The sequence below is a fragment of the Copadichromis virginalis genome, linkage group LG13 (genome assembly GCF_057382275.1).
Source record: "Copadichromis virginalis isolate Kocher_CV1m ecotype Utaka linkage group LG13, C_Virginalis_male_GT1.1, whole genome shotgun sequence".
Taxonomy (NCBI): domain Eukaryota; kingdom Metazoa; phylum Chordata; class Actinopteri; order Cichliformes; family Cichlidae; genus Copadichromis; species Copadichromis virginalis.
Window position 1 is genome coordinate 25,636,480 of NC_140630.1, and position 26,442 is coordinate 25,662,921.

General features: G+C 40.5%; 1 protein-coding gene across 1 annotated transcript in view; it reads right to left on the reverse strand.

Moving 5' to 3' along the window:
- wdr11 (WD repeat domain 11) overlaps nt 1-26,442 on the reverse strand; it is a 68,699-nt gene that overhangs the window by 18,622 nt on the left and 23,635 nt on the right. Inside the window, exons 11-22 of the mRNA XM_085478217.1 lie at nt 19,132-19,216; nt 16,150-16,256; nt 12,969-13,044; nt 10,044-10,152; nt 8,743-8,864; nt 8,077-8,224; nt 5,175-5,281; nt 4,698-4,812; nt 3,401-3,572; nt 2,483-2,591; nt 694-756; nt 311-376 (exon numbers count right to left, since the gene is read on the reverse strand). Of these exons, the coding sequence (XP_085334343.1) occupies nt 311-376; nt 694-756; nt 2,483-2,591; nt 3,401-3,572; nt 4,698-4,812; nt 5,175-5,281; nt 8,077-8,224; nt 8,743-8,864; nt 10,044-10,152; nt 12,969-13,044; nt 16,150-16,256; nt 19,132-19,216 (1,279 nt within the window). The remainder of the gene's footprint in view (nt 1-310; nt 377-693; nt 757-2,482; nt 2,592-3,400; nt 3,573-4,697; nt 4,813-5,174; nt 5,282-8,076; nt 8,225-8,742; nt 8,865-10,043; nt 10,153-12,968; nt 13,045-16,149; nt 16,257-19,131; nt 19,217-26,442) is intronic.

Here is a 26,442-nt window from a genome sequence, read left to right on the forward strand (position 1 = left end):
AGGTGCTTTTCTTGCACAATGAGGGCAAATATTCACTGTGCAACTCATGTAAAGTCAGAATTATTATTTTTATTAGAGAATATCATTAAGTTAGTATTATTCTCTATATTAGACAACTTTTTTTCTTGTCCCTTATACTCTGATACTTCTGTTGGAACTCTGTAACCAAGGCTTTTATGAGTCTTTGACATAGATACACTGTCTGAATGTTAACAAAATAACCGCCCCAGGGTACTAGCGAACGCTCACGAACACGGTACAATCTGCGCAGAGACAAACACTGGCAACTTCACACAGAGCTCGAACTCACCGTGAGACGAGGAGGCAGCGCTGCAGAAGACTGAGCTCTGGGTCCTGTAGCACACTCTTCATATCACTGGGGGGCCAATCAGAGACAGACAATCAAAACACAGCCAGGGCCAATTACACTTCTCTAACACAGCAGGCCCAGTGTGGCTGTTCCAGGAGTTTCGTCTTATCTGTCAACCCACAGACTACATGCTCTCTGGGCCCGCTGTCTAAGCACTAAGGAAGGACTTACAGTTTCTAACTGTAAAACAACCCTACATGAACACAAACTGGAATCACATACATGCACTGTTATTTGGTTGTTAGTGTCTGTGCCATTACATTAATATCGAGTTATCACACGAACTTGGCATTAGAGGACAAAGCAACAGTGCAGTAACTCACTTTGATAATGAGTTGAGCTGCTCCTGGATTAGGCCTTTTATCTCATCTTTCTCACTGTAGTCTCTGAAACAGAAGGAAGGATCAAAGCAAGTCAAACGGCTCCTTTAACATCTACCTTAAATAGAACCTGACCTGATATTAAATGGAAATCTGAACACTTTTTAAGAGAAGTCGATCTGCGGTGTCAAGCGAAGTCTATTCTAACATTTAAGCTGAGGATGGGTATTGCCTTACACACGCTGCTAATATAGCTGCTTACTTATGATAAGGGAGCTGTGAAGCAGTGAAATACTCAGGGCTCAGTTAAATGGGTTTGTAACTACATCTGGCTTAAATAGTGTCCCTCTGGACGGCCTCTGCTGAATCCCGCGTTGAGCTGTTTACTTGTTTATACTGGTGATTTTTACAGACAGTGTCTGGGTGGTTGACAGAAGCTGTAGTGGTAGATGAAAAAGTAAGAGCCTAATCTTGCAGACATCTTACTTAAAATTAATTACATTTTTGATATTTATATTTTCAGTTCTCATTTTGCAAACTGGGTGAAAATTCTAACAAAGTTTTGTAAACACAGCTACCTATGAAAGAAGATTAGGGCCACTGGGGGGGGGGAAAGTGTGCTCGACTTTTTTGTTCTTCTTTTCCAGAATTCTGAGAAAAAAAATCTGAATTCTGAGATTAAAGTCAGAATTCAGACTTTTTTCTCAGAATTATTTATTTTTTTAAATTCTGACTTTAATCTCAGATTAGAATTCCGAGGAAAAAAAAAAAAGGGTCAGAATTCAGACTTTTTTCTCAGATTTATTTATTTTTTTAAATTCTGACTTTTTTCTCAGAATTCTGGAAAGGAAGAAAGTGCCCCTCTTTTTTTTCCCCAGTGGCCCTAATCCTTTTCCATAACTACTTTTTAACTGTTCTTAAAACTATTTTTTGGTTGACAGACATAAAAATCATCCTTCAATGCAAAGTGAAAGTAGATTAAAAATGGATGGTATTACTAAATTGTAACCAAGATTCGCAATCAGATGATTTTTATTTCTCCTCAGAGTGAATCAGTCTGAAAATAGGTCAACGTTATGAATTAATGAGGGGAAAGTTTGGTTTTGAGATAGCAGAGTTGAAAACCTTGTCATACTCATTCATTAGTTTTTTGTAGAACATACTGTATGTGGGGAGATGAGATCAGTCTGTAACTGTAAAAGTAGCACAGTTCAACAGAAGATGGCTTATTGGTCTTCCTCCTCAAATAGAGCAGTACACAGTACACATGTTTAAATGCAATTTAACCTAGAGCATTTCACACAGATTACTGACCGAGGCTGTGTGGATATCAATAATTGAAACTACTGACAACAATTGATGTGCTGCTCTGCTCACTTACAACCGCCTGCTTTCAGGGTAGGAAGCAATATTTCATTTTTATTTTTAAAAACACATCAGTAAAACCCATCTTTACACTGCTCAAACAGTTTATTCAAACATCATATGGTCACAGCTCATACGGATCTTGCAGACAACCTCAGGTCAATTCATGAACTTCTACTCAGTAAGTTGCTTTCCCTTACTAAAATGTATCTGCACCCTTATGTACAAGAAAATGAGAAGTAAAGCTTCTGATCACGTCAAACCAAACCTATTCATAACGTTAAATCTTGTTGCTAGTTCCTTTAGCTCAGCAGCACTTTGTGAAAGTTAAAATCATCCTCAGGTCAAAATCAGTTAGCCTGACTAAAAAGACATGTAAACAAGGAGACGATTTCACAGTGAACACTTGTTCAGAGGTGAGACTTACACTTGCGTGACGTCCATGGTAAAGGTTCCTGACCAGGGCTGCAGCAGAAGAAAAGCCTTTAGAGTGAGGGCAGCTCGGGGCAGCAGCAGGTAAGGGCACCACACTGGATCTGTGCATATTTACCACAGATAAGAAAGAACACAATATTAGACTGTAGGTTTTATCAGCATCATAAACTGAGTGACTACAGATGCCAACCTGTAACTGGGTAAAGGAGCTCTAATCCACAGCTACACCGATTAGCCATAACAACCACCTGCCTAATATTGTCTCAGACCACCTTTTGCTGCCAAAACAGCCTTGACCAAACTGTGCTGCGGTTCTTCCCATATAGTAGCATGGTGCCAGATGTTCCCTAGGCATGCGATGCACACACATCTGGCCATCCACATTATGTAAATTTAAAAAATAAAACAGGCCACCTTCTTCCACTTCTCTGTGGTCCATTTACTCACGCGCTTATTATTGGCGCTTTTGGTGATGGCTGGGGTCACCATGGGAACCCCGATTGGTCTGCGGCTATGCAGCACTATACACAACAAACTGTGAGACACTGTGTATTCTGATTCCTTTCTACCAGAATTACATTTTTCTGCAAACTGAGCTTCAGTAGCTAATCTGTTGGATTGGACCACATGGACCAGCCTTCATAAGAGCTGCAGTTTAGGAGATGTTCTGACCCAGTCGTCTTGCCCAGTTTTCCAGCTTCTAGTTCATCAATTTTGAGAAGAAAAGGCTTACGTGATGAAGAGACAAGACAATCAGTGTTATTTAGTTCACTTATCAGTGGTAATAATGTTATGCCTGATCGGGGTATATGCAACCATTTTTAGTTGACACTTAACAAAAATCAACAACAAAAATCTACATAAACCTTTTCTTTTCAGTCCTTTATGCAGCATAAGGATCCTAGCTCACCAGTCAGGTCTTGTTCATCCATGCGGTAGCTGGCAGACTTCATGGCCATTTCCAACACTCTGATACAGCCATCGTCGGATGCCAGGACAACCTTGTCTGATGTGCACCAATCGATGTCTAAGATGCGGTAGTTCACATTGCGACCAATGCGCATGCTGCTGACCATTTGAACCTGCAGAAAAAGGACATCCAAGGTGATTGATTTCAAATTGCAATCTAATTGCTTCTTTTATTTGTAAGGACACAATATGGAAAGGTTTTTTTTGATCAAGTAAAACAGGAAACAGAATGATGTTATAGGCACACAAGAAAAAAAAAAAAAAAGTACAGTAAATACATGTTTGTTTTGGTAACAAATAGATATGCATGTAACTAAACTGTTGTGAATTTGTATGTGATAGCACAAGATCCCAAATGGCTCATGTGCTTCCCGCTTCAGCTGCTGATTAGCTCATTGGAAGCTGGGGTTGAAATTCTCTTTTAGATTTCGAATCATAATTCTCATGATTTGTTACATTATAGCTTTTTCTTGTTTTATTCTACGGCTTGACTCATCTACTGTCTGGCTTTTATAACTGGGGACCATAAATAGGGCTCCACGATGACCATTTTCTCTCTACCTCGCTCTTCATAATAAACCAAATCATCGACGCGTGTGTCATTTAATCTGCCAGTTAATATCTAACACTGATTGCTGCTGGGTAAGCCAACAAAAAAATGTAGAATGGATACAGATAACAAAATGCAGTGGATGACATTAGATCAAATAAAAAACTGAAATGTAAACAAGCCAGAAGGAATCTCGGGCAAGATGAAAAGTAGACTGCTCAGAGGGGACCTTGTGGATGTTGACGACTTTGGTAAACAAAGCTAAAGATGAAGCAGGGATTCGAGTCACCTTCAGAACTCACAATCATCCATCCTGCTATGCTTGAGCTTTTACATGTCAAGAGAAAGCTTTTAAGAACTGCGTGTGTGTACCTATACAACACACTGTAATGATTTGTCAACGCAACAGCAGAACTGCAGCAGTTGTATTATTATTACAGTGTTAGCTTCAGAAAGGACATTAGTTTAATGCACCCCATAGAAATACTGTCATGCCCCAGTGAATGCCGTTCTATGAAAACCCATTAAGTGTGCCACAGTGAGCCTGTAAACCACTGCTATGAACCTGAAGACGACTGTTGCTTTTTTAACTTATGAGCTACGCAGTGCAGTGAGGGTATGCATGCTGGGAATTTATAGCATCTCATATGCAACTACCAGCATGTGGAGTTACTGTATAGAGTCTTACCTCTTTAGTGTCCCAGACCTCTGCTCCATCTGTGTACATGACCAGCAGCTTTTGGTTACCCTTCCCGGGGGCGAAGCGAATCTTCTTCACCCAACCACGATGTGTTGGTATCCCCCTAAAAATGTCAATTAATAATAAGAAATGACCTTATTTACTTTGTGGATTTGACTTTTCAGCTTCATCACTCACAGGTTCATTCAAACATGCTCGTGAAAATGAGCCTGTGTGCACTACATGATGTACTTTGCACAAAATCTGAGAGCACATCAAAGGCCATATAATCCATTTTATGTGCCATGTATTCAGAGCAGGTCAAAAGTGACCCATGTGCGATTTCAAACACGAAACCTACAACCTCTGAAATGGGCTTTACTGATCGATTTGCTCATAATGTTTACAATCTATGAACCGTTTCTTTAACAAAGCATCAGAAAGCAAAACTGGAGCTATCATAAGGTTTTTCAGTCTAGCTGTTACCTCGACAAACGAGCTTTGAGATCCCAGAAGTTGAGATTGCCATCCACATCCCCAAGCACCAGGGTGTCACCTTTCCAGGCAATACAGGCTATACTGCCCATGCTCCCCTGCAACACAGGAAGAAAGAAAAAGGTGTTAAAGCAAAGATGATAAAGTGCTAGCCTCACACGTGAGTCGCTCTAGCTGTGTCCTCTGAGTTTTAAGATAAATTGCAGTTGAGTCCATGATCCTTCAGACATGCAGTCTGAAGTTTATGATTACCCATCATATAACTGGAGATAGACATCAAAAGGAATTAGGTTATTATGTTCACAAGTCACGTCTTTAATGCAGCCAACCATTGCGTAGTTAAAAAAACAAAAACGCGCAATTCAAACAGCATAAAAGCCATCCCTTTTCCCTCTGCAATAAAACATCTCGCTGCCAGGCATTTAATGTCAGGGCATGAAGAAAACAAGACAATAAATTGATATATGTGTGGCAGCTGAGTGGTAAACAAGCACAACATCTGAGTTTTGAATAAGGCCAGACTATGCTGTGAAGCAGAGTGCCAATGTTAAGATGTTACGTGTCAGCTCATCCTCAGTATGTGATAGCCCAAAACTTTTTAGAAGACTTTGGCTCAGTTCCCTGACAGAGATATGAAGATCTTCTATCATCCCGAAAAGACTGTAAAACCTTTGGGGTATGCAAATCTTTGAGAAATAAATCTCAAAGCCGTCACAAAACTAAGGCTTTAAAATCCCCAGGTAAACCGCCGGTATCTGTCTACGTGGCGGAAAGCAAAGCATTGAATAGGCAAACAATCCACCGGTTCACAAAGGAAACTAATATATTCCATAGGTTTCCCTTTAGAAATGCTACACGAAGTGAGATAAATGTTACTCAGTTAAATAATATATTAAATGATAATGAAAAGATATGAGATTGTGCCATCTTCAGTGATGACAAAGATGTGGGCAATCAACACCCGACAGCAGCAGGTGCTACACTACAGCGTGACTAAGCTCTAAACAACTGCAAGTTTGAACAAGGTAATGAGTCCAAGAAAGTCAAAGTCCTCCAAAAGAAAGGGAGGCTTACGTAACTGAAACTTTCTTAATTAACAATCCGAAGCGTTCTTTGTTAGGGGTGACATGTCCACTTGTAAGGTAATCAAACCATCCTACAGTCATGATGTTACCAATGCATCCTGGATTCACCCGGGTGAAAAGAAATCCTGTCTTCAGTAATAGCTCGTTTCTTTTTACAAGGGAGGACACTTTGCTGTCAGAGCGGATTAATAGCTAGGTTAACATGTACTTGCTTTACATATAAATACACACACGCTTTCTTTTTCCTGTAGCCTGACTCATTGCTCCCTATCAGTGAGGTGAACATTTGCTAAACGCTATCTGGGACAAACTGATGACACCGTCAAATTCGCAGACATTCAGCTGGCCGTTTGGTTCCCAGGGGAAAAAAAAAAAGAGAGAGAGAGAGAACTGGCAAAAAACATAGCGCTGTACAATTTATCTTTGAAACCTTTACTTTGATTACATTTAGTTTATGACTGAAAGAGACATTAGGTTGGCAACATTTTGTTGGGGAGCCAAAATCTATATCATCCCCTGCACAAGTTCTCACAAATAACCTGAAGGACACAGGATTTTAAAGAGGGAGTGGTGGCATTTACTTTATCGAGGGGAAAATTGGGCAGACACTGCCTAACAACCGGAAAGCAGAGCTTCTTTTGAGTAAAGTGACAAGACAGTGCAGATATAAAGTAAAACACATAACACCAAGGAGATATTTAGCCTCTAAACATAAGAGAGCCCAAAGTAGATGAAGAACATAAAAAGAAAAAAGAGCACTTATTAGCCTTTGGCGAACAAAATGACTGGAAGTGATGGATATGGTACACAGCAGAGGTGGGGGAAATCCAGGCCTCAGGGGCCATTGTCCTGCAGGTTTTAGATGTGTCCTTAATCCAAGACAGCTGATTTAAATGGCTAAATTACATCATCAACGTGTCTTGAAGTTCTCCAGAGGCCTGGTAATGAACTAATCATTTGATTCAGGTGTGCTGACCTGGGTGATCTCTAAAACCTGCAGGACACTGGCCCTTGAGGCCTGGAGTTCCCCCACTGATTGTATACAGTAAAAAAAACAACGTGTGTTAGGAAACAGAGAGTAAATAGATAAACAGATGGTGGAAGGTGGGTGATCAGTAGTTACACTGTCAAAAACTTCCTGAAATGAGCCCTTTCAGGGGGAAACTACTGTGAAATGATCAGCAATCAAAGGATGGCCAACAACATGGGTGTGTGGACACAGCCACAGCAGGTTGTTGGAGCAATATTCAGAATCAGAATACTTTATTAATCCCGAAGGAAATTAGGGATTCACTGATTTCATTGGCACACAAGAGGAAGTGAGTGCACAGTAAGCTCCTCGTAGGCTATGCTAACCTCTGATGGTATTGCAAACCTGGCCCCAAATTTGCCCAGACGGTTAGGTGACAGAATATTTTATTCTGCATATACACTATTTAAAGAAAAGAATGCACAATGGAATGTCACTTCTTTACTGTCACCAGTATCTTGAAAATGCAAATGTTTCAACTAAATTTTTAACATTTTTCCTCACAACTTATTACAGCAACAGAAACACAGAGAGAGAAAGCACACAGTCAGAAGGAAAAGGAATGACAAGAGAGACTGATGTAAAGGAAAAACCTGATTATGATCTGTGTGTACAAAAAGGATTAACATGATATTAACAAAATGAAAAGAGGTCGATATAAAGCGGGGACAAATAGCTTTGTGCAAGGATCGGTGTGGACGACCTTGAAGCAGTACAAGAGCTTATAAGATAAAGAGACGAGGAAGAAGGAAAAAAAAAAGACAGTCTCGGGACTCACATCAGGTGGAATTCTTGCACCATCTTTGACTGTGTTGCCCTCTACAGTGATGTGGTACACTTGCCCATCTGTGTCAGTGAATACAAAATGCTCTCTGGCTGAGATAGCCTGGCTTGTCTCAGACTTGCTCTCAGCATCCTGCAGGAGACTGTAGGGAGAAGAAGACAAAAAAATGATACTGACTATTCTCCCACCTAAGCGCTCGTCTTTGTTCACACTTTCTCGTGTGAAATCTTTTGGTTGGACATCTTGTTATTCGGCTCCGCACTTTGACAGGGCTTTACGATTATGAGGAGCCTAGTGATTCCCCAGCAGGGGTGGTTGTACCGCAGGAGGCACCTCTGCAGTTGCCAGAGGGGGTGAAGAAAGACTGTCAAGAAGCTGAACTAATATGAAAAACTAGACACATATATGCACATATATATATATCAGCTGTTACACATGAGTGCTACATGACATGTGGTTGAATTATTTATTCTTTATTACAATGTTTTCTCAATGAAACATAGTAAGGACTAAGGAATTTGTTCTGGACTGTCTGTTCTCTTAAGTTCTAACATTGGGACCATAAAAAGTAAATACGATCTCAGCCAGATGGATTTAATGCTGGATTTCATAAATGTCAGTCAAAAGGCTTCCAAGATTCTGGAGCTCCACAGCACTCACCTGATTACTGAGGATTCAACGCTACTCTGCTCGGCATCTGACACAGTCTGCCGAGCCATGGCCTCCCTCGCAGCCATCTGCTTCTTCTTTAGACTCTTCAGGTTGTGGGATGGGGACCATTCCTGTTGACATAACCGGGGGATTGCGGTTTTTGTAACAAAGCCATCCGTACAACACATTTGCGGACACAATAGCAAACAACTGCAGCATGACCCGCAGACAAAGACAGACTGAGAGAAGGGAGATCTGCACACTCACATAAATGAAACTAAGGGAGGCAGGAGATTTGTTTTCCTCAGCCCTCTTGTCTACATTCTGGTGCACTGTGGCTACAAGTCTGGGTGAGTCGAGGTTGTAATCAATATGGAAATGAGACAGCAAAACGGTGCTAGGGGAGGCCTGCATGTATTATTAAGGTTACTGCCGTTTTTATTCACACTGTGGACGATTTTTACGGCCTCACTGTAAAGTTTGTCCAGCATAACTCTTGTTTTATGAGCATTTCTCTGGCCTAATGAAGCCACTGCTGTTTGCTGAGCTTGGGGAAATTTTCCAGACTAATCCTTCAAATGACCCATGCAAACACAAGGCGAGGATGGGCCAAAAAGTATGAGACTATTAACGCAGGAAAGAGTCAACAATGGGTGTTTGCAACACTTTGTAACACAAGTTAAAATATAAAGTGTGGAGTTAAATGAACATTTAAAAGCAGAAATGATACATTCCAGCATGATGATGATCTGTTCTCTTAGTATTGTGGTCGACTGGTCGTCGTCTTTCGGATGCTCACCTCAGCAGATCATCAGCCTCACCCTATGCCCAGCATCCTCCTCTGTATGTCCTTCTTGACTACATCCATGAATGTTTTTTATCATCATCCTCTTTCTCTCCTCCCCGGCAGCTCCATGTTCAACAACTTTCATTCAATACATCCACTCTCTCTTCTCTATACATGTCCAAACCCTCTCAGGCTTCCCTCTTCTGACTTTGTCTCCCAACTGTTCAAACTGATGTGTCCCTCAGGTATACTCATTTCTAACCCTGTCAGTCCTGGTCACTCCCGATGAAAATCTTTGCATCTTTAAATCTGCCACTACCACCTCCTGTCTTTTTGTCAATGCCACTGTCTCCAATTCATATATCATAGCAGGTCTCACTACCATCTTGTAAAGCTTTTCTTTCACTCTTGCTGCTATCCTTCTGTCAAAAATCATTCCTGACACTCGTCTCCATCCTGCCTGGACTCTGTTCTTTACTTGGTACAAAATCTAATTTTTATTAGTGTGTAAATGTGTTTGTACCAGTGCAGTAACAGTGGGGAAGTTCTTAGCCATCTCCCGGAGAAGAGTCCCAGTCCGGATGTCCCACAGCTCCAAGGGTTTGTCTCTGAACACGACCACCAGGTACTGCCTGAGGAGGAAAAACACAAAACATACATTCTGAACAACCAATATAAGGCTTGTTGTGGTGTAGCATAAAGTAAGAAGTTAGCAATGTGTGGCTAAAGTAATGATGAAGACACGAGTTGTTTTCTTTATTATGCAGTCTAAGACTTTTTGTGTTTATATGGTACAACAACTCCTCCTTTCTATTCAACTCTCCATATTATCTTCTAGCTTAGTTACACCACTGTTTACAGTGTACAACAGATTAGACATTCTGACGTGTGACCTGATGTTTATCAGACTAAATCCACAAAATAATCACTGTCCAAACCTGTGACCGAGCTAACAAGCTGTTGTTCTACTGTGCAATTACACAGAAGCCAATATTTAACCTTCAGCTGCTGTACAGGAACTTGAGCGTATGAAAAAACATTGTCTTCTTTCACTGTAAATACAAACAGTAAGTAATAATTATTATAAGATTGTGCTTTGTGGCCTCCTGTAAGATGTGATGAGTCTCCCAGTAATTGTACTTTTTTCTCCTCCCTATTATAATCACCTCAGTAACACACAGCCTAGCTGCCTTTTAAAGTGAGGCTGTGCAGATTTGGAGTAAAAGAAGCAACTTTGGAAATAAAATAAAATACATTTTTAAACTAATTTTGCAGAAAATCCCTCAAAAATCAAAACGTGGTATGAGCAGTCACAGATGATCTTTTAGAGTGAACTCAGTTTCAGAGGCCAGAAAAACAAGACACAGATTGTGAGTGCAACTGAAAGAGGATAGTCAACATTTTCAGAATCTTTTCCAATGAATGATTGATTATTGAAGAAAAATAACTAAAATATTTGGTGCGACTCTAAGAACGTTCTTCAGCCTAACATCTTCAACAACACTAATCGGCCTGCAGTTTGTTGCTAACCACTTCGCTATGGCGTTTGTTGTCGCTTGTCCTGCTTTTGTTTATCTATCCTTCTCCCACAAGTCTGCCGAATCCTCCCGCCACTGTTTGTTTGGGTGGGTGGGTGATTTGGGCATCAATAGCATGTAATGTATTTAAATGATACTTCAGACTTGAAGTACTCCGGTGATAAGTAAACTCAACTTTGCAGTGCTTTACAAATAACTTTAGTTCTATCAACACTGCCGTCTGCAACAGGTTTAATATGTCCATGCAAAAGATCTCCACCTTTTCTGTCCCTGCACCTTTTTTCCTGTTTCGGTTCATGTGAGCGCTGCAGCATAGGTAGGCCCACCATTAAGTTTCTTTAATTTCTCTCTCTCTTTGCAATTGCATGTCATCAGCCAACAGTAAGCATAAGCCTTATAAAATGGTGGCAGTAGGTGAAGCAAAGTCTTGCAAAATTAAACAGAGACTAGCTACTGAGGTTGACTGTGTTTGGCTTGTGTCAGCGCTTCGAGTTTGAGTGTTTCTATATTCATTAAAAAGGCGATGTCTAATCACTCTGGGTTCATTCTCAGGCCTATATGTCCACAAACTTTAGCACACAGGGTTTGATTCTGTTCATCTGGATGTAGCGTTTTCAGTTGCAGAAACGTTTTGTCACTCATCCAAGTGGATGTGGACCCTAATTTGCTAGGGTTCATAAACCAGGACTAGGGCTGATTAAAAGGAGAGCAATAAGATCATGCACTGGTCAGTTCAGACTGAGACAAATGTGGGTTTACTGCTTGTTACTCAAGCTTTGAAAGCAGTTCGTGGAGAGGATACAGTTTACTTAGTAGAACGCCATTAGGAGTACATTACTTGTCTCCTCTTGTGTTACAGCTTGTGATATCATATATAACATTCTTGTGGGCATGGCTTCTGTACTGACCCTTACATTTACTGCCTCCACTTTAGCCTGTTCCTTTCATGAGAGGATGAGAAACTTGTTGCCACTGGCAATAAAGTAAAATGCGCTGTCAGTAGTCGCCCAGTGTGGGCTGAATAATTAGATGTCACCTTCCATTACAATACATTACCTACCTTATGCCATTCGTAACGTATACACGAAGCTTGACAAAAGATGTTGGCCTTGAAAAAAAAGATGAAATGACTGTCTCCCAGAGAGCAGCAGAGTAAATGGTAAATGGCCTGTATTTATATAGCGCTTTACTAGTCCCTAAGGACCCCAAAGCGCTTTACATATCCAGTCATCCACCCATTCACACACACATTCACACACTGGTGATGGCAAGCTACATTGTAGCCACAGCCGCCCTGGGGCGCACTGACAGAGGCGAGGCTGCCGGACACTGGCGCCACCGGGCCCTCTGACCACCACCAGTAGGCAACGGGTGAAGTGTCTTGCCCAAGGACACAACGACCGAGACTGTCCGAGCCGGGGCTCGAACCGGCAACCTTCCGATTACAAGGCGAACTCCCAACTCCCAACTCTTGAGCCACGATCGCCCCGATGCAATAAACAGCTGCTGTATGAAAACCTTGTTTATAGTTTCATTTTTTTTAAAATGTGTGATGACTGTAAATGAATGCTCTATTTTTTTCCACTGAATAACACAGCCCCTTCAAAAGATAAGGCAATGAAAGAGAGAAAATGAAGTTTCCAAAATGCTGCACAACATGAATAAATGAAGGTCGGGGAATAATTACGAATGAAACAGCAAATTAAAGACAACTCTCAGCTTTAAAGCCCTTTTCACAGATTTCTATTACAATTGGATCCGAGTATGGCAAAGCCACAAGACCACTCACACCTTTGTGTGAAATGTACACTCTGTGCTTATGAATGCAGATCTCAGGTAGAAACATCAGCAAGTGTGTGCCTCTTATTTGTATTTACTTTTGTTGGTGTTTTGGAGAGTTGGTGACTTACTTGAGATGAGACACTTTAATCATCTCAATGGGTGGCTCATCATTTCCGCGCTCGCCTCTGAATGCAAAGCATCTGCCTGGAAAGCACAACAAACACACACCGAGAGGGAGAAAGTGAGAGGCTGAAGGAGAGGAGGTGATAATCGAAGACAGCAGATGGTATCTTTCCTTATACCTGTGAAAAAGCTGATCCATCTCATTTTCTTTTTAGTGCCAGTGCATCCTGGTTTTATCTCTTTTGTCAGAGCCAGGAGAGAAAGCTGTACACAACTTATTCTAACCATCTGCTCTAATCCGTGCTTAACACTCGCAACTTTCCGGTCACGAAATTCGACATTATGCAGAGCATCAAAGTGGCCCTGTGAGCAAAACAAGAATGCCCTTCAGGTGCCCTGCATCACATTTGCCAACGGAAGTGCTTATCAGATTTCGCGAAGGGCACTAAGGAAAGGTGGCCTGATTGAAATGTGCAAGTGATAGAGGTGCCTGTTGCAAGTTTAACCTACAGTTGTGTTGATGACGGCAGGTGAGAGCTGTGGTTCACTAGAGGCTTATGAAGCACTGCTCACCATTTATGCCTTTATTTCCTTACTTATATAAAGTAGGAAGAATCGCATAGGTCAAATGTGCATTTACAAAAACACACATCGCAACTACGACCCAGGGTGGAGCAAACACAGTAACAGAGACACCAGAAAGGGAAATTACATTCGACTTCTCATTACCATAAAAACTGTCAGAACCTGAAGCGCTCCATGAATGGATTCTTTTTGGAAAGACAAGTCAAAGGGTTGATGCCTGAAATGATCATGGATGTGTAAGTAACAAGTAATCATCAACATTTATGCAATAAATTTTTACATTGTACACGAGGCGTTTCAAACTGGGTGCACAGCTTATCTTTACTGCACCTTAGAAAAATCCTTTCCCAGGAAAAACAGCATATCCATTTAGGACAGCTGCTATCACTGCTGCAGAAGCCAAGTACCACCACAGCTGACAACGTGAAGACAGTTTCCCATCCATGAGTCTTCAACTTTATCAGGAAATGCTGTAAACGGCATGAGTTGCCCTTTAAGTGGATTAATGGGTGAAGTGAAAACATTTAAGAGCAGAACACACTTTTGTGCATGTTCACTTTCCCTGATTAACTGAGATGAACACACATAAGCTCGAGTAACAGAAACAAATCTGTGCGAATCTGACTTATAAAATCTAGACCATAATGTTCAGGAGTAAACGTAAAAGCTTCACTGTGTAATTGTTCTTTTAAACATTAAAAAAATGTCAAATTTTCTAAATCTTCTTTAAATGCAATTTAAATACTGTATGGATATTGTTTAGACTTGAAACCCGTGAATACTAAATTCACAGAAGCATAATGCATTCAGTTAACAAAACAAATAGTCCTGTTTTTCTGAATCAACGACATCATTATCTCAGAAACTCAAAGAAAACTTTCTACTGAAAAAAAAAAAATATTGCCCTGTTTTTCAGAACTTAAACTCCCAAAACAGGCTCCTAACTCGAAAGCTTGATTTCACGAGTAATAATGGTCCGACTGCTTGGTTTAATACAGGGAGATACTGTCGATTTGAATGCATTTCAGATCCTGGAGAAACGCTGCAAAATCCAGCACACAATCTCTCAAGTCAGCAGAAGCTCTTTTGAGATTTTAAAATATTTTTTTAAATTAGAAAACAGGGCAGATTTGTATTAATTTTTTTTTTTGTTAAAAATGTTCTCTGAAAAACACATGTGCATTGAGCTTTTGTAGAAGTTTAGGTTGTAATCGGTAAATAAGATGAGCTGAGTTAGAGAACGGTATGTTTTTATAATTTCATTGGTCTTAGGGAGCCGTTTTCCTCATGAACCTAGCGCCATGCTAGGCTAAACAGATGAAATTAGCATTGATCTTTTCCATCTAATTCTTGGTAAGACAGCCAAACAGAACATATTTTCCATAATATGACGGACTAAACTGCACAACAGAGATGTAAACCTGGACAGCGAAGGCTAAAGATCCTGTCTGCACCTCCAGCATGTACAGGTGGATGACAAATTAAAGGAAAAACCCTTGTTTCAAACTCTGTCACGAGTGATGTGGTTTCTTCAAGCATGTCATTGTGAACCATATGCTACAGCCTTTGAGGTCAATATAAATGTGGTCTTTGTGAATTGTTACACTGACACGTTACACAACGGTGTCCACATACACATTGATTTTTTTTCTTTTCTCTGCGTCTCTTTAAACCTCTTAAATCCAGAGACGTAGAATAAATGCTAAGACACATTGATGCTATTCTGGCAGCACAAGGTGACCCAGCACCTTTCCTTTAATTTGTCACCTGTCTTTAAATTTGTATTAAAGAACAACTGAATGAAAAAGTGTGTTGAATGGCGTGTGGTATTGTAACCAAACGTAATGTCACAGACTATTAACTTTGACGATGCTGGTGCTTAAGACAGTTAATAAAGTGTCGCGCTTGCTTTGCCATTGTCCTAATGAACACAGGGCAAAGGCTCAGTAAATGAACCACCATAGTGACCATAATTCTTTTTATTGCAGCCATAAAAAAAAAACCTGGAGGAATTGGAAATATTTGACCAAAGCAGAAACGACTTATGGAAAAGAGGAAAGTTCTCATCAGTTCTTTGCATCTAAAAATTGTGTCTGATTTTCTAATATTTTAAAAAGAAGTAACAACAACACATATTTTTTAAAGTTCCACTGAAGCCATTAAACATACTTTTCCTCATCACCCGAGGTTACAGAGAAATCCTGCTTTCTTTCAGCTCAGAAAATCTAGCATTTCCCATTTCCACTCCTGTGGGAGGCAGAAACACAATAATTCTATAGACATGTAAGAAATCATGATGGATCTCACTTTCAGAGCTAAACTTCCTTAGGTGGTGCCCTAACACTGTTTAGTTTGGACCTTAATTTGGATAGTGTGCAAGTATTCCCTGGAGGGAAAATGGAAGTGTCTCTTTGAGAACCACACAGACAAAGAGAGACAGATAAAAGAGAAAGTCAGAGCGACAGAGACTGAAGTCTCTTTTTTTTGTGTTGGTAAGGGTGCAGAAAGCCAAAAGAAAACTCTAAAGAACAAAGGATAATACAAAAGTTGTGGTTGGTACCCTCAGGTATAGATGATAATATGTGCGTGTGTGTCTCTCACCAGTAGGCAGGTCGACATGCTGCAGTTCATTTCGCACCAGCCCCATGTTGTTGGGTGCAGAAGTGGCAAAAGACAGGAAACTGGTAAGACTCACCCATTCTATCCCCCTGTGAAATAAATCAATGCACACACAAGATTTTTAGTTAAACTAAAAAAAAAAAAATAGTGCCATCTAACAGATGCAGCCTAGCTGTAAAACATTCCCATTAATACATCCAAGCGTGGTGTGAGGTAGATGGGTTTCGTTAAAGCCCAAAACAGATCGGGAAGGAGCAAAATGAAGCTAGAGAGTGTGAGATTAGGATATTTTTCGAAGAAGCTGGCCCAGTGGAGGGAGCACAAACTCCACAGTAATGAGATGGTAAATAGCCACATGATTAATTAGTCGATTTCCCCACTAAATGTAAATGAGATGCTGAGAAACTGGGCTTCTTTCGGCATGGCTGTGCAGGGCAACGGCTGCTGGACTCATCTACATAAAGCATCTCTCCTCTCCCAAACTCATAAAACACACAGCTTTAAACCTAAGATTGTACATCACAGCACTGCACTGTGTTCCACCTGTGTCTGTATATGAAGAGAGAAGAAAATATCTATTTATATGATAAAAAAAAATGCACAGGGGGAAACATCTATGAGATCTGTTTAATACGAACAAACGTATTTAAGCAGCGGACAGGTCAACGGAATACATATTGTATGCTGAGAGCGCAGAGCAGTGTTTAAGGAGACAAATTACAAGCGGATGAAGACATGAATCCTGAGTGTCACTGCTGAAGAGCAAACTCTCAGTCACCAGTAACCAGGCAGAAAAAGCCACTGCCTCATTTCTCCCTTTAATCCTTACATACACAGAAGGCGTTTCAAGTAACTTCTGCTCGTGTTGCGCAGCTCATTAAACTTTGCTGAAGTTTTGTATTTGTGGATACCAACTTCTCTCATTAAAGAAACCCTGGCTCTGCTTGAACGGATGTTGTTTGCTCCCAATCAATCTCTTAACAGTATTAATTGATTCAATCTTGTGCTTAATTAATCCTGGTCAAATAGTTTTGCTGCTCATTAGAGAATGCTAACTAATGAAGCACAGTTGGCTCTGTGCTGATGTCTGGCGGTTGCATTGTGGGGCAGCTTTCTACACAAAGACTGTAAATAAAGATAGGGCCTTTATTCCAGTGTGGCTGTTACCTGCGGAGCAGGTTAGGAATGGGACCAGGAGCGTGCTCGTCATCTTGTCAATATGCATAAATTTATGCATCGTGAATTCGTCCTTTACTGTGTGACTAACAATGAGTTCTGTTTTATATTCTGAGGCAACCAGGCGGAAAACATTCAGCACAAATCACCTGAACTGTGACTCGTACGATCGTGTGCTGGCACGCAGTACACTGAAAAGTTTTTTGGCCGCGCCAGCACATTCACTCGCCGCTTGCCCAGCTCAGATTTCAGGTTCAGTGGCACACTGGAGGAGATCCAAAGTGCATCACAGAGGTAAAAGTGTCAGAATGGGACTTACACCGAGTGATGTAAACATTAAAAAACAGCCACTGTGTTGAAAACACAGGCACAGAGGACTGGCAAAATTTAAATCTGGTATGGTTTTTGATTTTTATAGACCAATTCAAGGACAGTTTTGATCACATCTTGTACATTTGAAGATACAGCATGTATCGCTATCCAGATCTGAAGAAGTGCATTAGGACAAATGAGTTAAAAGAATAGGAAAACTGCACTGAAACACAGTCAGATTTTAGTCAAGAACATCACCCCAATCTGTCTCCTAATTAGAATAAACAGCCTGAACACTTACTTGATATGAATTCGACATGACTGAATGGTGCCCTTATAAATATGTAAAATGATATGTGATGTGGATTCAGCCCAGCAAGCGTTCTGCCTAATGTGTAACCAGTCTTACAGTTTTATATCTCTTTCTGAGAAGGCACAGAGACATACACGAATGCAGACAACGCACTGCTTTCTCCCTCCCTGGATTTCTCTGTTACACCAACAACAACAACAAAACAGAAGGACGAGGTCTTTTCAGCAGCTCCCTTATTTCCCAAGAGGTCGCAAGAGTGGATGGATCCACACGTTTGATCTGGCACAGATTTTACACCGGATGACCTTCCTGACGCAACGCTCCCATTTATCCAAGCTTGGGACAGGTATTAGAAGTCCACTAGCTTGTGACCCTCCTCCTGAGGCTGGGTTTGTCAATTGAACTGAGAATCTTTCCCATGTAAGACAAATGCATTAACCGCTACGCCACTGACAACAAGGAAAAATGCAACAGAAAAAACAAAACAAAAAACGTTTTACTGTTTTATTCTAGCTTTTTATTGTGTTTGTAGTGTTTGAGTTCCAATTAGCAGAAATGTCAACAGCTTCTTACTGCATCTGTTTTTAATGATCACTTTCCTGGTTAAAATGCATAGTTAATAACAGAGGGAAGAAGCTTCCTAATTTAGATTACTGCTCTTTCCTGAACTGCCCCTTTGATCTGTGATTGACAGCCTAATTAATTAACTGCTTAAACTTCAGGGATTGGTGTGTGTTCAGAGCTAAGGGTGCCACAACATGTCTGAATACTGGTGTTGAGTTTCTCCCTCAAATAAGTAAATTACTGTAAATGGCAGTGGGAAACCAATAAATCACTTTTTTTTTTTTCAAGATTTGGTTATTGTACTTAGTTAAACCACCTCACTCTAATAAATACTTGAAAAAAAACATATAAACCAAATAGGGAATGATTTCTCGTAAAAAAAAAAAAAAATGGGTTGACATTAATTGTGTGACAGTGAATTGCCTGAATCCACCTCAAGCTGACTGGCTCCTGGGATTTGTCTAACATGTCATTTAGCTGATGTTTCAGCTAAAGACTGCCATGACTTCATATACTTGCTCATTACTGAGACTGAACTGTTGAAGTGTAAAAAAATAAGAATAAAAATTTGTACACAATAACAGAAACAATAGTCTTACCTGACTTCACATGAGTGAACGCTGAGTTCTTTGTGGAGAAGTCCACTCGTTAGGTTATAGACCAGCACAGACCCGTTGCTCGTGCCTAAGCAGAACAAACGGAAACAGAGAGCAGGGAGTAAGACATACGAGCCAGGCTGATGCAGAGAGGAAGAAAGGTCACAAGCCAGAGTTACATATCATAGCAGCATCTAGCCTCCAGCAGTATCAGAGACACGATGTGTCAGTGTGACACCCCTGTGTTCCCTGTCACTGCAGTAGGTGTGGAAAGAGGCAACACATCAAACCCTGTGTCATTCAGCTCACAGCCTGAGAACATCAGTTTCATCTGCTGCTGAAAACGACACAACAGCTCGATCCATCCCTAAACTTTACCTGATTAAATACCGCAAGTGACAGTCGACACTCCCACAAACTCAAACTTTTTTTAAAAACATTTGTTCATACTCATATTGCACTTTTAAATGTGATTTTCTGAGGTTTGCTTATGCAGCTAAAAAAAAACAAAACCAAAAAAAACATTTTTTGAGCAAATACAAGAAATGTTTTTTTTTGCCCTGACATAAATTCATACACAAAAAAAATCAAACTAAGACAACTGAGTCGTCACTTTGAATCATTTGCATCTTCTAAGGATGTGAACAAGTTTAAGTTCTAAAGCCTCTATATCCCACCTTAGCTTAATTTACAAAGTGGAATGGCATCATGCCTATTGTACATATGCAAAAAACCCAATTTCATTTTCCTATATATGCAATAATATCCTTTATTTGCACTCTTTGCTTTAAACCATAGACTATGAAAAACTACCAAGTAGTTTGAAAACAATCAGGAATGACAAACTATTATTTAAAAAACCCAAACTCTGCGGTGCATCTAATATCTAATGAAGACTCAAGTTTAATGATGCCTGGAAAGCATTTAACTGGGTCTGGGGCATTCCTTCTGCAGGTGCAGAAACACATTTAGTTTTTGCAATTATATTGACTGTGACCACAGTGACTATGATCACATGCTGACAAAACATCTGGAATCGGTGATAGGCAGTGTGGCATGGGTGTTTGTGTATCCTCTTCCGTCTCCTGGTGCTGCTAATAGATGGCATGTAGTGTGGGCACAAAGATGCTTCAGCAGGATTTGAACAGGGAAGGACTGAGTGGAGATGACATTCCTGCAGCGTGATTCCTCACAGCCAGTGTTTGTTTACTTTATGCAAGATTAGTCAGGCTCTGTACCTCGCAAATTATCACCTTATAGCTTCAGAGATTGTTAATCTATTAAAAACACATGTAAAAATGTCAAGTTGTTGTTTTATGTGGATCTGGAATACACTTCTTGGCTCAGCATAATGACTCCAATGCTTTAGCTGCTTGGCAAGGTCACTGGAAGAACAAAACTGAAAGAAGTCGCTCCTTCAAGAAATATATTAGTGAGCATGCCTGCAGAAAGGCCAGCCAAGCAAGCTGTCTTTCCTAGTCCCAGTGTTTATGCACAGTTAACCAACAACTGGCTGTAGTCTCATATTAACCACACAGACATGAGAGTGTATACGTCTCCTCTAGCACTTGCTCAATAAGACCACACTATTGTTTATTTCATGTAGAATACAAATACGATGTTTTCTGACCAGCTATTTCTATAGTGCTAGTGGTAGTGTCGGCCTTGCAGTTTCTATCGAGACTAAAATAATAAGAATATCTCAGAGTTTGTATGTCTTGGGTTGTCAGTTCTATTTATTTGTCCTGTAATAAAATAAACTGATAAACCATAAATTAACCTTTATCAAAAATACCACGGGAGTTAACTATTACAAAAATGAATCATTAATTTTAATCAAAACTTCATCCTTTAAACATTCGGTTTTGGCTTGGGCATGGATAGTACTTGGCGATACAGCCTCGCTAGCGTTTACTGAGGATTTCAACACAGCAACAAGGTCAAGGCTCAGATCAGCCAAATGCATTAAAAGTCATTGGAAAACATTTTAGCATTCAGCAACATAGCACACAGTCCTGAACAAATGGTCATTCAGATGTTATCACAGTGAAGAGTTGGGATCAGTGGGGACGATGCAAAACATTCAGCCAGGTACAAGCTAAAAAAATATTTTAGTTTTGTGTCATCATACTGGCATTTTATGTCATTTTCATGTAATATACTATAGTATTCTTTTTTTTATTGCTGGTATAGAATGTGCAGCAAAATATTTCATTAATAGCGTATTTAGACAGATTCTTGCACCTTCCCATTTAACCTCATGAATTCCTTGAGAGTACCAGAAATCATTTTATGCTAATCCAAAAATTAATGTTTCAATACCAAGTGATGACAGATCTGAACTCCATCTGCAAATGAACCCAACAAATTATGAGAAGGGGGAAAGATAGAAAAAGAAAAGAGACATAAAGTGGAAGCTTTGAATGGATTCTTTTGTGGGCTACAATCCCGATTCCTCTCTGACAGGCCACTGGAGCTGATAATTAAAATCCATCAATCCGATAATTGCTTTGCTTTCTGAAGCACAGTAGCTTTATTTTGTATATTTGTTATTGATAAATTTAGATTTTGCTTTATTGATACTTTATTTAAATCATCCATTTTCTCTGGTTCAAACCACACAGTGGAGTGTAGCTGTCAGGAAAGTGTGGATAAATAAATATTAGAAGGCTGGGAGGGATATCAGTCTGTCAGTGTTTGTACAAGCCACTGAATAAGAAGGGTGTGGGCCTTGTACCTATCAGTAATGGAGCTGTCAGATCCCCGAAGGCTTACAACTCTTTAAACAGGAGACCAGACAGCAGTGATTTTGGGAAGCTCCTTGGGTGCAGAGCTTCTGTAACCTTTCCTAAGAGAGGAGAACAAGAGCAAAAAAGACTGGCAGAGGGGAAAGTGAGAGACGGAAATGAAGAAAACAGAGTTGGGAATCCCTGCACTTTGTCTAACTGTGATGAAACTGTGGAAGGCAATTTCAAACCTCAGTGCTTTCACACCATCAGCAGTAGGTGCATCTCCTGCTTTAATTGCACTAATAGAAAGTGTAAAAAGTCTGTATCCTTAGCTGTTCCCCTGACTAGTGTCTCATAACTGAGAACTCAGTGTTTCTCCTCTTTAACTTGTGCACACATTAGGGAGAAGCCAAATGCCGACTGGAACAGAGGCCAAGAAAATGATACTGCATGTGCCAAGCACTCATGCGTGAATCAATCTGGATTTACTGATCAGGTAAAATATACCAACACCCCCTAGAATACCTGCCCCAGTGCCAACCGTGGCAGCAATACTGAGGAGGTGAGAAATGCTACTGTAACTTTGACTCATTGATCATTAATGATCAAGGAACTGACCTCACAGCCCATTGTTCATTCAGTGGACTGGTTTCAGTTATTGTGCAAATGTACTGTTTATAAGGTTGGGGAAGCCTGCAGTCAGCTGAGACAGAAGAAGTCACTTGGATGAGTGACGAAACATTTCTCCCACTGAAAACGCTGCGTCAAGATGAACAGAAACGACTCGTAAACAGAAACAACCTGGGGATTTACTTACCTGGATGGTTGAGCGCGCATCAAGACAACGTAACCTTGACTCGTTTTGCATTTGATGATAGCGTAAGTAGGTAAAGTAAGTTTAAAAAGTTTATTTATTAAGCACATTTCAAATTCACAAAGTACTTTACAACAGGAAACAGTAAAATATATTAGAAAACAGACACAAAAAGATAAAATAAAACCGTAGATTGAAAAAATCTTGACAGTGAGATCTTGACTCGAGACAGACTGTTTAGTGCTTTGTATTTGCATACAGGAATTGTATATATGACATTAGTTAAGACATTACAGTAATCTGAGCGCAATGACACAGCGAGTAACAGGCTCCAACTCTCCAAATGCAATATTTAATATTATTGTAACTTGTACTTTGTGTGCACATTCCCTCTAACTGTACTAATAAAATAAAGTGGCTATAAATGACACGCATTAGCCTCAAGATACCATTTTAATTAAACATACTTCAGCTTCTGAATTATCTGGACGCTGCCTCCACCTTTCAGCGGAGATTGCGATTCTCCTTCTAAATCCTCGGTGTAATTAGCCAGACCTTCAAACTTATTATTCACAAGGCATTTCACTGGAAGTGGAACAAAAGACACATTTCAATAATGCAGCTAGAGACTGTTTAACTACTTGACCGTGCAAGATGACAACGGGGACTTGCCAAATGATGTGCAAAGAAAACCTAATCATCCTGTTCTAGCTTTAGATTCAAAATGCTACCGAGAGCCAGCTGTGCCAAGTCACCCCACACCATCTGCAGCAGGACGAGCAGCCACTCCAATCCCTTGTTAAATTGGGGAGGGAGGGTCAGTTTTTCTACTATTGCTACCTCTTCATTCATTTCACTCCTTAACAAAAACACACACACACACCTAAGACAATTTGCTATTAACAGTTTTAGGTTTTCCCCTTAGCTCTTTTAGAACTATTGCACTAATTAGGCGATAATGTGCAGTGAACTTAAGAAAGTTCTGTCTTCCATAACTGTGGACCTGACAGGTGTATAGCAAAAGTAAACAGACCAAGAAAATGGTTGTAAGACGTAGAGCTTGAAGGTATTATTATTCATCTGCCTGTCTGTAGGTATGAAGGAGGCAATGTATCTTTAAGGTATGATTAATTTATGTGTCCAATGTCAGGGGACAAAGTGTAGCCTATTTTTCAGCCTGACAACTAAACTGAAGGTTTGCTGCAACAGGGAGCGAAAAGCAGCCTGCCTAGACTTAAAATGGAATTTGGCACAGAACCACGAGTGTGTGTACGCGCATGTCTACACACATGAAAAGCAATGGCAAAATGAGGGGAAAAAAAACACAATCCTGCTCTTAATTTCCCCTTCAAATTTAGACTTTCATAATTTTATGTATCATTACTGTAGTGAGGGAAAACAAAATTGCTATGCCGATCTAAAACTAATAAATCCAAACTTTGACTGCTTCTCTCTCTCTCTTTTGCCTGGCAACTGTCTTAGGAGAGTAATAACAGAGGATGATACTTCAGATTAAGTCTATGCCTTGTGCCATCGTTTACAGAGACCGCACAGTAGAATTTGATGGCCCGCTGCTTACTCACCGTCTGCCTCAAGGACATAAATTACAGCAATGATATTGCATATTCACAAATCCTGACATGCACTTCATTTGAAAAAAATCAATTTTGAGTTTTTTTTTCCAGCTCAAACTTGAGATTGTGTTGCCATTTGAAATAAAGACCTGTTTAACTTGCTTGGCTTCATATCAGCTCTGTTAATTTCCTGTTAGGGACAAAAAAAAATGATGACAATTTGAATAGCGTTCATTTTTGTGTGTGTTTAACTTTGCAGCAAAAACTCTTAAGGTGACAAACGGAATCAAATTTATGTTTATATATTTTTTGAGTCAACTGGGGGAGAAAAAAAACAAAACCCTAGAGCGTTAACAAAGAGTGTCGATGTGCATGAAATTAAAATGCGCAGCTGCAGCTTATAGCTGCATAATCATTTCATCTCGTCTCCCTCTAAAGCATTCTTCACTCACTGGATATTTACAAACAAACTTTGATAAAATCCAACCAGGCTTTTCCTCAAACAGATCTGTGGTAGTTACACACGACGGCAAGAACGGCATAGATGAGTCAAATTTAATAAACATAAAAACAAAAACGAACCCTTCTGTGCGGCGAGCCAAACAGTTGCTGATAAACATCCATTTGTGTCTTCCACTTGGCATTCTTTTAGAAATCAAACTGCTGGCAGTGCACCTCTATACATTTCACTGATCAATAAGATTAGAAAAGCACTATATAAATGCATTGCCTTAACTATCTATTTATCTGTTAGAGTTAGCCTCGTCTTAATTGGCTTTCCTACACAGCTAGAAACTATAATTTCTCCAGACACCACGTCTAAAGCTGAAATTGCACTGTTGCTATCGGTGGGACTTCATTTTATTTTATTGTATTTTGCAGCCAATCGTTTAATGGAGATTCTTAAGCTGTTGGGAACAACAAATAAAATCATCACTGTTTGATATTACTCATTTTATAAGTCCACTTCCCCCCTTTTTAGGCTACAAGCCACTCTTGAGCAAGAAGAGAAATAAAAATAAAAAATAAAAAAATAATTATATATATATATATATATATATATATATATATATATATATATATATATATATATATATATATATATATATATATATATATATAAAAAAAAAAAAAAAAAAAAAAAAACACCCAGCACGCCCCTGCGGGCGGTTTATCCTTCAAGCTCGGGTCCTCTACCAGAGGCCTGGGAGCTTGAGGGTCCTGCGCAGTATCTTAGCTGTTCCCAGGACTGCGCTCTTCTGGACAGAGATCTCCGATGTTATTCCCGGGATCTGCTGGAGCCACTCGCCTAGCTTGGGAGTCACCGCACCTAGTGCTCCAATTACCACGGGGACCACCGTTACCTTCACCCTCCACATCCTCTCGAGCTCTTCTCTGAGCCCTTGGTATTTCTCCAGCTTCTCGTGTTCCTTCTTCCTGATGTTGCTGTCATTCGGAACCGCTACATCGATCACTACGGCCGTCTTCTTCTGTTTGTCTACCACCACTATGTCCGGTTGGTTAGCCACCACCATTTTGTCCGTCTGTATCTGGAAGTCCCACAGGATCTTAGCTCGGTCATTCTCCACCACCCTTGGGGGCATCTCCCATTTTGACCTCGGGACTTCCAGATTATACTCGGCACAGATGTTCCTGTACACTATGCCAGCCACTTGGTTATGGCGTTCCATGTATGCCTTGCCTGCTAGCATCTTGCACCCTGTTGTTATGTGCTGGATTGTCTCTGGGGCATCTTTACACAGCCTGCACCTGGGGTCTTGCCTGGTGTGATAGACCCCAGCCTCTATGGATCTTGTGCTCAGAGCTTGTTCTTGTGCTGCCATGATTAGTGCCTCTGTGCTGTCTTTCAGTCCAGCTTTGTCCAGCCACTGGTAGGATTTCTGGATATCAGCCACCTCCTCTATCTGCCGGTGGTACATACCGTGCAGGGGCCTGTCCTTCCATGATGGTTCCTCGTCTCCCTCCTCTTTCTTGGGTTTCTGCTGCCTGAGGTATTCACTGAGCACTCGGTCAGTTGGGGCCATCTTCCCAATGTATTCTTGGATGTTCGTTGTCTCATCCTGGACTGTGGTGCTGACACTCACCAGTCCCCGGCCCCCTTCCTTCCGCTTAGCGTACAGCCTCAGGGTGCTGGACTTGGGGTGAAACCCTCCATGCATGGTAAGGAGCTTTCTTG